Source organism: Hemiscyllium ocellatum, chromosome 7, assembly GCF_020745735.1.
Source record: "Hemiscyllium ocellatum isolate sHemOce1 chromosome 7, sHemOce1.pat.X.cur, whole genome shotgun sequence".
NCBI lineage: Eukaryota > Metazoa > Chordata > Chondrichthyes > Orectolobiformes > Hemiscylliidae > Hemiscyllium > Hemiscyllium ocellatum.
The window spans coordinates 1094668-1107508 of record NC_083407.1 but is presented as its reverse complement, the minus strand read 5'-3'; the positions used below and the strand labels follow the sequence as shown (position 1 = coordinate 1107508).

General features: G+C 43.9%; 1 protein-coding gene across 1 annotated transcript in view; it reads right to left on the bottom strand.

Annotated features, from left to right (window-relative positions):
* The window catches only part of LOC132817680 (unconventional myosin-X-like), a 241470-nt gene that overhangs the window by 176859 nt on the left and 51770 nt on the right, over positions 1–12841 (bottom strand). The window contains exon 11 of the mRNA XM_060828179.1: positions 4640–4758. Within this exon, the coding sequence (XP_060684162.1) occupies positions 4640–4758 (119 nt within the window). The remainder of the gene's footprint in view (positions 1–4639; positions 4759–12841) is intronic.

Here is a 12841-nt window from a genome sequence, read left to right as displayed (position 1 = left end):
GACTTGGCAGAGATCTTTATATCCTCTTTTGCCACAGGTGAAGTTCCACAAGAAAGGAGAATAGCCAATGTTGTTCCTTTGTTGAAGGGGAACAGAGATAATCCATGAAATTAAATGCCAGGGATAGGGAAATGATTGGAAAATATTCTGAGGGACAGGATTTATTTGTATTTTGAAAAGAATGGATTTATTAAGGATAGTCAGCATGGCTTTGTGTAAGGGAAGTCCTGTCTCACAAATTTAACTGCGTCTTTTTGAGGAAGCAATGAAGATGTGGTTCAGTTGGGGGCAGCCAGCTGTCCGAGCTGGGCTGGTCTGCTGCAGACAGCCCTTGTTCAGAGACAGTGATGTCTGATTTTGTTTCTTGTCTTCCTGACCTATGGTCATACTGTGTATCGCTATAATGTCGCTTTTTTTCTTCATTCCTCTATAAGAAAGGGATGATCACCTTATTAGGATTATATTATAGATCCCCCAATAGTCAGGGGGAAATTGAGAAACAAACTTGCAAGGAGATCTCAGCTATCTGTAAAAATAATAGTGTGGTTATGGTAGGGGATTTTAACTTCCCAAACATAGACTGAAACTGCCATAGTGTTAAAGATTTAGATGGAAGGGAATTTCTTAAGTGCATACAGGACAATTTTCTGATTCAGTATGTGGATGTACCTACTAGAGAAGGTGCAAAACTTGACCTACTCTTTGGAAATAAGGCAGGGCAGGTGACTGAGGTGTCAGTGGGGGAGCACTTTGGGGCCAGCGACCATAATTCTATACGTTTTAAAATAGTGATGGAAAAGGATAGACCAGATCTAAAAGTTGAAGTTCTAAACTGGAAAAAGGCCAATTTGATGGTATTAGGCAAGAGCTTTCAAAAGCTGTTTGGAGGCAGATGTTCGCAGGTAAAGGGACGGCTGGAAAATGGAAAACAATGACTGCAGATGCTGGAAACCAGATTCTGGATCAGTGGTGCTGGAAGAGCACAGCAGTTCAGGCAGCATCCAAAGTGCAGCGAAATCGACGTTTCGGGCAAAAGTCCTTCATCAGGAAAATGGGAAGTCTTCAGAAATGAGATAACAAAAATCCAGAGCAAGTATATCCCTGTCAGACTGAAAGGGAAGGCTGGTAGGTATAGGGAATGCTGGATGACCAAAGAAATTGAGGGTTTGGTTAAGAAAAAGAAGGAAGCATATGTAAGGTATAGACACGATAGATCGAGTGAATCCTTAGAAGAGTACAAAGGAAGTAGGAGTATACTTAAGAGGGAAATCAGGAGGGCAAAAAGGGGACATGAGATAGCTTTGGCAAATGGAATTAAGGAGAATCCAAAGGGTTTTTACAAATATATTAAGGACAAAAGGGTAACTAGGGAGAGAATAGGGCCCCTCAAAGATCAGCAAGGCGGCCTTTGTGTGGAGCCACAGAAAATGGGGGAGATACTAGATAAATATTTTGCATCAGTATTTACTGTGGAAAAGGACATGGAAGATATAGACTGTAGGGAAATAGATGGTGACATCTTGCAAAATGTCCAGATTACAGAGGATGAAGTGCTGGATGTCTTGAAAAGGTTAAAGGTGAATAAATCCTAGGACCTGATCAGGCGTACCCGAGAACTCTGTGGGAAGCTAGAGAAGTGATTGCTGGATCTCTTGCTGAGATATTTGTATCACCAATAGTCACAGGTGAGGTGCCAGACGATTAATGAGGGCAGAGCAGTAGATGTGATCTATATGGACTTCAGTAAGGCATTCGACAAGGTTCCCCATGGGAGACTGATTAGCAATGTTAGATCTCATGGAATACAGGGAGAACTAGCCATTTGGATATAGACTGGCTCAAAGGTAGTAGACTGAGGGTGGTGGCGGAGGGTTGTTTTTCAGACTGGAGGCCTGTGACCAGTGGAGTGCCACAAGGATCGGTGCTGGGTCCTCTACTTTTTGTCATTTACATAAATGATTTAGATGCGAGCATAAGAGGTACAGTTAGTAAGTTTGCAGATGACACCAAAATTGGAGGTATAGTGGACAGCGAAGAGGGTTACCTCAGATTACAGCAGGATCTGGACCAGATGGGCCAATAGGCTGAGAAGTGGCAGATGGAGTTTAATTCAGATAAATGTGAGGTGCTGCATTTTGGGAAAGCAAACCTTAGCAGGACTTATACACTGAATGGTAAGGTCCTAGGGAGTGTTGCTGAACAAAGAGACCTTGGAGTGCAGGTTCATAGCTCCTTGAAAGTTGAGTTGCAGGTAGATAGGATAGTGAATAAGGTGTTTGGTATGCTTTCCTTTATTGGTCAGAGTATTGAGTACAGGAGTTGGGAGGTCATGTTGCAGCTGTACAGGACATTGGTTAGGTCACTGTTGGAATATTGCGTGCAATTCTGGTCTCCTTCCTATCGGAAAGATATTGTGAAACTTGAAAGGGTTCAGAAAAGATTTACAAGGATGTTGCCAGGGTTGGAGGATCTGAGCTACAGGGAGAGGCTGAACAGGCTGGGGCTGTTTTCCCTGGAGCGTCGGACGCTGAGGGGTGACCTCATAGAAGTTTACAAAATTATGAGGGGCATGGATAGGATAAATAGACAAAGTCTTTTCCCTGGGGTTGGAGAATCCAGAACTAGAGGGCATAGGTTTAGGGTGAGAGAGGGAAGATATGAAAGAGACCTAAGGAGCAACTTTTTCACGCAGAGAGTGGTACGTGTATGGAATGAGCTGCCAGAGGATGTGGTGGAGGCTGGTACAATTGCAACATTTAAGAGGCATTTGGATGAGTATATGAATAGGAAGGGTTTGGAGGGATATGGGCCGGGTGCTGGCAGGTGGGACTAGATTGGGTTGGCATGAACAGGTTAGACCAAAGGGTCTGTTTCCATGCTGTACATCTCTATGACTCTGTAACTAAGGTTTATGTCTATGCACTCTGTACCTGAAATGGCACTGTGTATTGGTGACATTGTTATACTGTAACTAATCTGTACCTGAAGAAGCTGTGCCGAGGTACCTTTGTACATCGGATGGTGCTGTACGTGGTGACTTATAAACTTTTCACTGTATGCATTTGATTACATGTGACAATAAAGCTAATTTAATTCAATTCAAGTTGGATGATTTATGAAGGTAGGCAGTGAATGTTGTCTACATGGGCTTTACTAAAGATTTGACAAGGTTCCTATTGGTGGGCTCGTCCAGAAGATTGAGTCACATGGAAACTACAGTGAATTAAGTTGGATACAAAACTGGCTTGGTCATAGATCACACAAGATGGTTGTGAAGGGACATATTTCTGACAGGATGCCTGTGATCAAGTGTTCCTCAGGGATCAGTGCTCAGACCTCTGACTGATTAGTAAGTTTCAGACAAGACCAAAATTGGTAGAGTTCTCGATAGTGAGGAAGGTTGGCAAAGGATACAGCAGGATATAGACCAGTTGGAAAGTTGGTCAGAGAAATGTCAGATGGAGTTTTATCTGGACGAGTGTGAGGTGATGCGTTTTGGTCGGTCAAAACACAAAAGTGTATTTGAAAGTGGCCACACAAGTGGATAAGGTGGTGAAGAAGGTGCTGCGGCATACTTGCTTTCATCAGTCAGGGCACTGAGTATAAAGGTTAGCAAGTCATGTTGCAGCTTTATAAACCTTTGGTTAGGTCACATTTGGAGCATTGTGCGCAGTTCCAGTTGTCACACTATAGGAAGGAGGTGGAGACTTTGGAGAGGATGCAATGGAGGTTGACCAGGATATTGCCTTGATTCATATGTATTAGTGATAAAGAGAAGTTGTTTTCGCTCGAGCATCAGAGGTTGACGGGTGACCTGATAGAAGTGTATAAAATTACGAGAGGCACTGAAAGAATGAAAATCCCCCCCAAAAATGGATATGTGAAATGTTAGGGTGCATAGGTTTAAGGTGAGAGGGGGAAAGATGAAAAGAGATGTGCGAGGCAAGACTTTTTTTACACAGGAGGGTAGTAGGAGCCTGGAACACACTGTCAGGGAAGTGGTTAAAGCAGATAAAATAGCAACGCTTATGAGGTATTCAGACAAACACCATGAAAAGGCAGGGAATAGAGGGATACAGACCATGCACAGGCAAAAGGGTTTAGGTTAGAATGGTATCATAGTTGGCATAGACACAGTGAGCTGAAGGGCCTGTTCCTGTGCTGTACTTTTCTGCGTTCTGTGAATACACCTTGACCTGATCCATGTTTGGAACCTTTTTAATTCACCTTTTATTACAGTACCTCAGTTGAAGTAGCAGGGATTCTGGGGTACAGTGGGTAGCAGCCAGACTTCTGTGCCTAGGTTCGAATCCCTCCCAATGGCCACACAAAGTGTGGTGCTAAATGGTGCTAAAGAGGATTAGCAACCTCTGAATCCTGCCTATAGGCCTGCAGCAGGGGTAAGTTTGGGAAAGCTGCCGGGTGGGTAAGACCTATGTGGTAGCTGCAGCGTAAAAGCCTTCCCCTGCCCAGCTTCATTTCCATGAACAAGCATCATCCATCTCCCAGCAGAACCCACACAGACACTCTCAATCCAGTTTAAACACGTCATTTCCCAGCTCCAAATGTGAAACGTAATGTTGAGGGGGTGAAGTGATATTGGGGGTTTGAGGGGTGAGGGGAGGGATGATGACCTTACTTGCTCTATGGTGAGGGGGGTGCTGATCTCCTCTCCTCGCAGAATAATCGATCTCTGGGTCAGCAACTCCGCCAGTTGGAAAGAATCCAAACCCAACAAATCACTGACATTGCTGAGCACTGTGAGTGATAGAGGAAGAGGGATATAGAGAGAAAGAGAGAGAGAGAGAAAGATTGAATGATTAACATTACTGAGGAGGGAAACAATTCTTTGTCTTGTTGCATGTATATCTTGTCTTTAAGACAGTTCATCTTTAAAAGATTCCAAGTACTCTGAATACAATGGCTCTGCCTCATAGTTACTCTGCTGTGAGTCTGCTGCTCAAACAGAAATCCATTAGTTTGCTGTAATTATGCTTTGTAATGTGCTTGACTGTTTTAAATAAACAGACCCATCCCTAACGAGTGAATGATTATTAGAACACTGCTTATGAGATGGTGACCAGAGACAGATAACATGGTGCTCAGAGGCTTCTCATGCTTGAACAATCAGAAAGCAAGTTAATCTAAAGATGGAATACAGGGTTGTCAGTCTTAAGTCAAACATGAGATAACCCTCAAAGTTTTTACTGAGTACAGCATCAAATAGTTTTGAAAATGTAGCTTGGTTGTAAGCAGACAGATCCCTATTTATGGCTAGTTTAGCTCATAGGAAACTGATAAGTAATTGGGGTATTTACCAGATATATAGCAAGCATGAAAAGGTCAAAGGTGTTTTGCTAGAATGTCCACAAAATGCCCTAGTTTAAATTGGGACACAGCAAGCCTCCTAACAGAATTTAAAATGGCTGAACAGTATTCAGATCTTTACTTTGTAGATTCAGATATGCCTGATGCAGAAAACAAGCAATTAAGACTTGCTTAGTAACTATCTAGTAACTATAGGCCAGTGAGCTAGTAACTATAGGCCAGTGAGTCTGACTTCAGTGGTGGGTAAAGTCTTAGAGAGAATGGTAAGGGATAAGATTTATGAACATCTGGATAGGAATAACGTGATCAAGGATAGCCAGCATGGTTTTGTGAAGGGCAGGTCGTGCCTCACAAACCTTATTAAGTTCTTTGAGAAGGTGACTAAGGAAGTGGACGAGGGTAAAGCAGTAGATGTTGTGTATATGGATTTTAGTAAGGCGTTCGATAAGGTTCCCCATGGTAGGCTAATGCTAAAACTATGGGGGTATGGCATTGAGGATGCATTAGAGGTTTGGATTAGGAATTGGCTGGCTGGAAGGAGACAGAGAGTAGTAGTTGATGGACTATATTCATCTTGGAGTGCAGTTACTAGCGGTGTACCACAAGGATCTGTTTTGGGACCATTGCTTTTTGTTATCTTTATAAATGATCTAGAGGAAGGGCTTGAAAGCTGGGTAAGCAAGTTTGCGGATGACACAAAAGTCGGTGGAGTTGTGGATAGTGAGGAAGGAAGTGGTAGGTTACAGCGGGATATAGATAAGTTGCAGAGCTGGGCAGAAATGTGGCAAATGGAATTCAATGTAGCTAAGTGTGAAGTCATTCACTTTGGTAGGAGTAACAAGATGATGGATTACTGGGCTAATGGTAGGCTACTTGGTAGTGTGGATGAGCAGAGGGATCTTGGTGTCCATGTACACAGATCTCTGAAAGTTGCCACCCAGGTAAATAGTGCTGTGAGGAAGGCATATGGTGTACTGGGCTTTATTGGTAGAGGAATTGAGTTCCGGAGTCCTGAGGTCATGTTGCAACTGTATAAGACTCTGGTGCGGCCTCATCTGGAGTATTGTGTGCAGTTTTGGTCGCCATACTATAGGAAGGATGTGGAGGCATTGGAACGAGTGCAGAGGAGGTTTACCAGGATGTTGCCTGGAATGGTAGGAAAATCTTATGAGGAAAGGCTGAGGCACTTGGGGCTGTTCTCATTGGAGAAGAGAAGATTTAGGGGAGATTTGATAGAGGAGTATAAGATGATTAGGGGTTTAGATAGGGTCGACACTGAGAACCTTTTACCGCTAATGGAGTCAGGTGTTACTAGGGGACACAGCTTTAAATTAAGGGGTGGTAGGTATAGGACAGATGTTAGGGGTAGATTCTTTACACAGCGGGTTGTGAGTTCATGGAATGCCCTGCCAGTAGCAGTGGTGAACTCTCCTTCTTTATGGTCATTTAAGCGGGCATTGGATAGGCATTTGGAAGTTATTGGGCTAGTGTAGGTTAGGTAGGATTCGGTCGGCGCAACATCGAGGGCCGAAGGGCCTGTACTGCGCTGTATCTTTCTATGTTCTATGTTCTATGTTTAGCAACTAGGAATGTAGGTATATACAGACTGCTAGGATTAACAGCTGAAGAGCTAAAATATACCTAAAGCATATGGACCACGTTAGATGACCCATTCAGGGTCAGCTTGACCTTCTGTATTCATGTCAATTATTTGATTCGTCAGATGGAATGCTAGAAAACAGTGCCGTTGAGTTAATGACTGCATTCACCGATATAGACATTTTCCATAAAAAATTGCTACATTAACCTATAGAAAGCTACTGAAGGATGGACTTAAATACTAAGCAATCCTTGCAGGCCTTGAGTACACATGTGATGGTTAACACACACACTGAAGCACCTGGACACAGCAAGACAAACAAAAGGGGCGGCCTCTTTCTTACAAGGAAATCTTGCAGTGTAGGTGGGAGAAAAGACCTTTGGCAGAGGCAGTGCACAAGAACAAAAGCTGATGCAGCTGCAAAGAGCCATGACACCCCAGCATCTTCAAACAGACTTAAACAGACCATACACCATAGCATCTTCAAACAGACTTAAACAGACCATACACCATAGCATCTTCAAACAGACTTAAACAGACCATACACCATAGCATCTTCAAACTACAATAAAGACCATCTAATATCCTACCAGTGGCATGGACATGAAGCAATTCCCAAACCAGATGAACTATAGTATTTGCAGTCAATATTTTGAAAGTTAAAGTCCCCCATGACAACTACCCTGTTACTCTCGCTCCTATCCAGAATTATCTTTGCTATCCCTTCCTCTACATCTCTGGAACTATACGGAGGTCTGGAGAAAACCCCCAACAGGGTGACCTCTCTTTTCCTGTTTCTAACCTCAGCCCATTTTACCTCAATCAACAACTCCTCAAAATGTCCTTTCTGCCACTGTAATACTGTCCTTGACTGACAATACCACACTTCCCCCTCTTTGGCCATAGAACATAGAACAGTACAGCACAGAACAGGCCCTTCAGCCCACAATGTTGTGCCGACCACTGATCCTCATGTATGCATCCTCAAATGTCTGTGATCATATGCATGTCCAGCAGTCTCTTAAATGTCCCCAATGACCTCGCCTCCACAACTGCTGCTGGCAACGCATTCCATGCTCTCACAACTCTCTGTGTAAAGAACCCGCCGCTGACATCCCCTCTATACTTTCCTCCAACCAGCTTAAAACTATGACCCCTCATGTTAGTCATTTCTGCCCTGGGAAATAGAGTCGATAGCCAGAGACTATCTATGCCTCTCATTATCTTGTATAACTCAATTAGGTCCCCTCTCCTCCTCCGTTTCTCCAATGAAAAAAGTCTGAGCTCAGTCAACCTCTCCTCATAAGATAAGCCTCCAGTCCAGGCAGCATCCTGGTAAACCTCCTCTGAACCCTCTCCAAAGCATCCACATCTTTCCTATAATAGGGCGACCAGAACTGGACACAGTATTCCAAGTGCGGTCTAACCAGAGCTGCAACAAGATCTCACGACTCTTAAACTCAGTCCCCCTGTTAATGAAAGCCAAAACACCATATGCTTTCTTAACAACCCTGTCCACTTGGGTAGCCATTTTAAGGGATCTATGTACCTGCACCCCAAGATCCCTCTGTTCCTCCACACTGCCAAGAATCCTATCCTTAATCCTGTACTCAGCTTTCAAATTTGACCTTCCAAAATGCATCTGTTCTTATTGAAATGTCAAAATCCCAGAACCTGCAACAACCATTCCTGTCCCTACTCTATCCATGTCTCCAAAATGGCCACAATATCGAAGTCCCAGGTACCAACCCACGCTGCAAGGTCACCCTCCTTATTCCGGATGTTACTGGCGTTGAGGTAGACACACTTCAAACCACCTTCCTGCTTGCCAATGCACTCTTGTAACCTTGAAACCACATTTCTGACCTCAATATTCTCAATCTCCTGGACACTGGAACTACAATTTAGATTCCCATCCCCCTGCTGAATTAGTTTAAACCTTCCCAAAGAGCATTAGCAAATTTCACCCACCTCCCCCTAGAATATTGGTACCCCTCTGGTTCCGGTGTAGACCAGCCTGGGGTCCCACCTTTCCCAGAATGAGCCCCAATTATCCAGGTATCCAAAACCCTCCCTCCCTGCACTATCCCTGTCACCACGTGTTCAACTCCTCCCTCTCACTATTCCCTGCCTCACTAGCACGTGGCACAGGTAACAAACCAGAGATAACAACTCTGTTTGTTCAAGCTCTAAGCTTCCACCCTAGCTCCCTGAATTTCTGTCTTAAATCCCCATCCCTTTTCCTACCTTTGTCAATAGTGCTTATGTGGACCACAACTTGGGGCTGCTCCCCCTCCCCCTCAAGATCCCAAAAACACAATCCGAGACATCACGAACCCTGGTACCCAGGAGGCAACACACCATAAAACATAGAACATTATAGTACAGTACAGCCCCTTCAGCCCTCGATGTTGCGCCGATTTGTGGAACCAACCTGAAGCCCATCTAACCTACACTATTCCATCTTTGTCCATATGCCTATTCAATTACCATTTAAATGCCCTTAAAGTTGGCGAGTCTATACTGTTGCAGGCAGTGTGTTCCACACCCCTACTACTGTCTGAGTAAAGGGACTACGTCTGACACCTGTCCTAAATCTATCACCCCTCAATTTAAAGCTATGTCCCTTCATGCTAGCCATCCCCACCTGAGGAAGAAGGCTCTCATTGTCCAACCTATCTAACCCTCTGATTATCTTACGTCTCAATTAAGTCACCTCTCAACCTTCTCTTTAATGAAAACAGCCTCAAGTCCCTCAGCCTTTCCTCGTAAGACCTTCCCTCCATACCAGGCAACATCCAAGTAAATCTCTTCTGAACCCTTTCCAAAGCTTCCGCATCCTATAATGCAGTGACCAGATTTGTATGCAATACTCCAAATGTGGCCGCACCATAGTATGTAAAGCTACAGCATGATCTCATGGTTCCGAAACTCAATCCCTCTACCAATAAAAGCTAACACACCATATGCCTTCTGAACAAGTCTCAACTTGGGTGGCAACTTTCAGGGATCTATGTACATGGACACCAAGATCTCTCTGCTTATCTACACTGCCACGAATCTTACTATTAGCCCAGTACTCTGCATTCTTGTTACTCCTTCCAAAGTGAATTACCTCACACTTTTCCGCTCAGTGGACAATCCCTCAGGAATATCCTCTCTCAGTACTACCGTGATGTTCTCCCTAATCAAAAACATAGTTCTGTCCCTCACTCAAATGTCGACTCTCCTGCTCCTCAGATGCTGCCTGACCTGCTGTGCTTTTCCAGCACCACACATTTTGACTCTGGTCTCCAGAATCTGCAGTTATCACTATAATAATATTTCTATAATAGCTATAATATCCAAGTTACATGCACTAATCCATGCCCCAAATTCATTTGCCTTATCTGTCAGGTCTCTTGCATTAAAATAAATGTAGTTTAATCCAGACTTCCTTTGCTTCCTGTATTGCTGTTGCTCACCCTGTCTAGTACTAGGATTACCGACACTGCCTTTACTATTTAACTTGCTTTCATTAACCTCTGTTCTGTCCTCAATCTTCTCTGTCGTTTCCCTACTCTTTGGATCCCACCCCCTTCTGGATTAGTTTAAACCCTCCCGAGTGGCTCCAGCAAATCTGCCTACCAGGATATTGGTCCCCCTCCAGTACAGTTGCAACCCGTCCCTCTTGTACAGGTCACCCTTACCTAGAAGAGATACTGATGATCCAAAACTTTTGAATCCCAGACCCCGCATCAGCTCTTAAGCCACACATTCATCTGCCAAATCCTCCTACTCCTGCTCTCGCTAACATGTGGCACTGGAAGTAATCTAGAAATTACTACCCTTAAGTGCTGCATTTTAACGTCTGCCTAATTCCCTATAATCACTCTCTCCAGGACCCCGTCCCTTTTCTTAACTATTTCGTCAGTCCCAATGTGTACGACAACCCTTGGCTACTCTCTCCCACTTAAAAAGTTCAATGCAACCGCTCAGACATCCTTGACCCTGGCACTAGAGAGGCAACACACCATCCTGGAGTCTCGACCATGGCCACAGAAACGCCTGTCTGTGCCCCGACTGCTCCAATTTTTTGAAACCCTATTTACTTCCCCGAGGCCTCTCTCCTATTTTACTAGGTTCAAATCCTTGTGAGGATGGAATGTGGTGCAGGAGCATTTAAACTTCACAAGTAATAATGAAAAAATAGGCAAACAAACATCCCTCAAGTAGAACATTTCAAGGAGGAGAAAAAGTGTTGGTAGTATTCCTCTGAAAAAAAATTCTGTGGTCCCTGCAAATCAGTCAGAAAGGTTAGTCAAGTGACTTATTTGATAAATATTCCTGATCGTAAGAGGAATAATTGGCTTCCCACCTATTCATGTACCTGTCCAGACGCCTGCCTCTACCACCTCTGCTGGCAACGCATTCCAGACACCTACCACCCTCTGTGTAAAGTACTTGCCGCGTGTATGCCCCTTAAACTTTTCACCTCTCACCTTGAAAATGTGACCTCTCGTTATTGAATCCTTCACCTTATCTCTATCTACCCTCTCTGTACTCTTCATGATTTTGCAGATCTCAATCAGGTTCCCCCCAATCTCCTTTTTACTAATGAAAAACAATCACGTAACTATTCTAATTCCATGTTTCAGATCTTGGCGACAGCCTTGTCTGCCTTGGTATCACAAATGCACCTCTGAATACTACTTCAATGTTATGAGGTTTTCTGCCTCTACCACTCTCTCAAGCAGCACTCTCTCAAACTAACCCAGCAGGGGGATGGGAACCGAGATTGTAGTTCGGGTTGAGAAAAGGTTGAGAGTAGAGAGGGCCAAAATCAAATTTCAGGGACACAAGATGGCACCGGCAAGCAAGAAGTTGGTTTGAAGTGTGTCTACTTCAACGCCAGGAGCATCTGGAATAAGGTGGGTGAACTTGCAGCATGGGTTAGTACCTGGGACTTCGATGTTGTGACCATTTCGGAGACATGGTTAGACCTGGGAGCCGTAGTTTACGAAGGAAGTGGAATCTCTGGTCAAGAGGAAGAAACAGGCTTATGTTAGGATGAGATGTGAAGGCTCACTTGAGGGCACTTGAGGGTTACAAAGTAGTTAGGAAAGACCTAATAAGAGAGCTTAGAAGAGCCAGGAGGAGACATGAGAAGTTGTTGGCGGATAGGATCAGGGTAAACCCTAAGGCTTTCTATAGGCATTTAAGGAATAAAAGAATGATGAGAGTAAGATAAGGGCCAATTAAGGATAGTAGTAGGAAGTTGTGTGTGGAGTCAGAGGAGATAGGGGAAGCACTAAATGAATACTTTTCAACAGTATTCACTCTAGAAAACGACAATGTTGTCGAGGAGATTACTGAGATACAGGCGACTAGACTAGATGTGATTGAGGTTCACAAGGAAGAGGTATTAGAAATCCTGCAGTGTTTGAAAATAGATAAGTCCTCTGGACCAGATGGGGATTTATCTTAGGATCCTCTGGGAAGCCAGGGAGGAGATTGCCAAGCCTTTGGCATTGATCTTTAAATCGTCATTGTCTACAGGAATAGTGCCAGAAGTCTGGAGGATAGCAAATGTGGTTCCCCTGTTCAAGAAGGGGGGTAAAGACAATCCTGGTAATTATAGACCAGTGAGACTTACTTCAGTTTTTGGTAAAGTGTTGGAAAAGGTTATAAGAGATAGGATTTATAATCATCTAGGAAAAAATAATTTGATTAGGGATAGTCAGCACGGTTTTGTGAAGGGTAGGTCATGCCTCACAAACCTTATTGAGTCCTTTGAGAAGGTGACCAAACAGGTAGATGAGAGTAAACCGGTTGATGTGGTGTATATGGATTGCAGCAAGGCATTCGATAAGGTTCCCCACAGTAGGCTATTGTACAAAATGCAGAGGAATGGGATTGTGGGAGATATAGCAG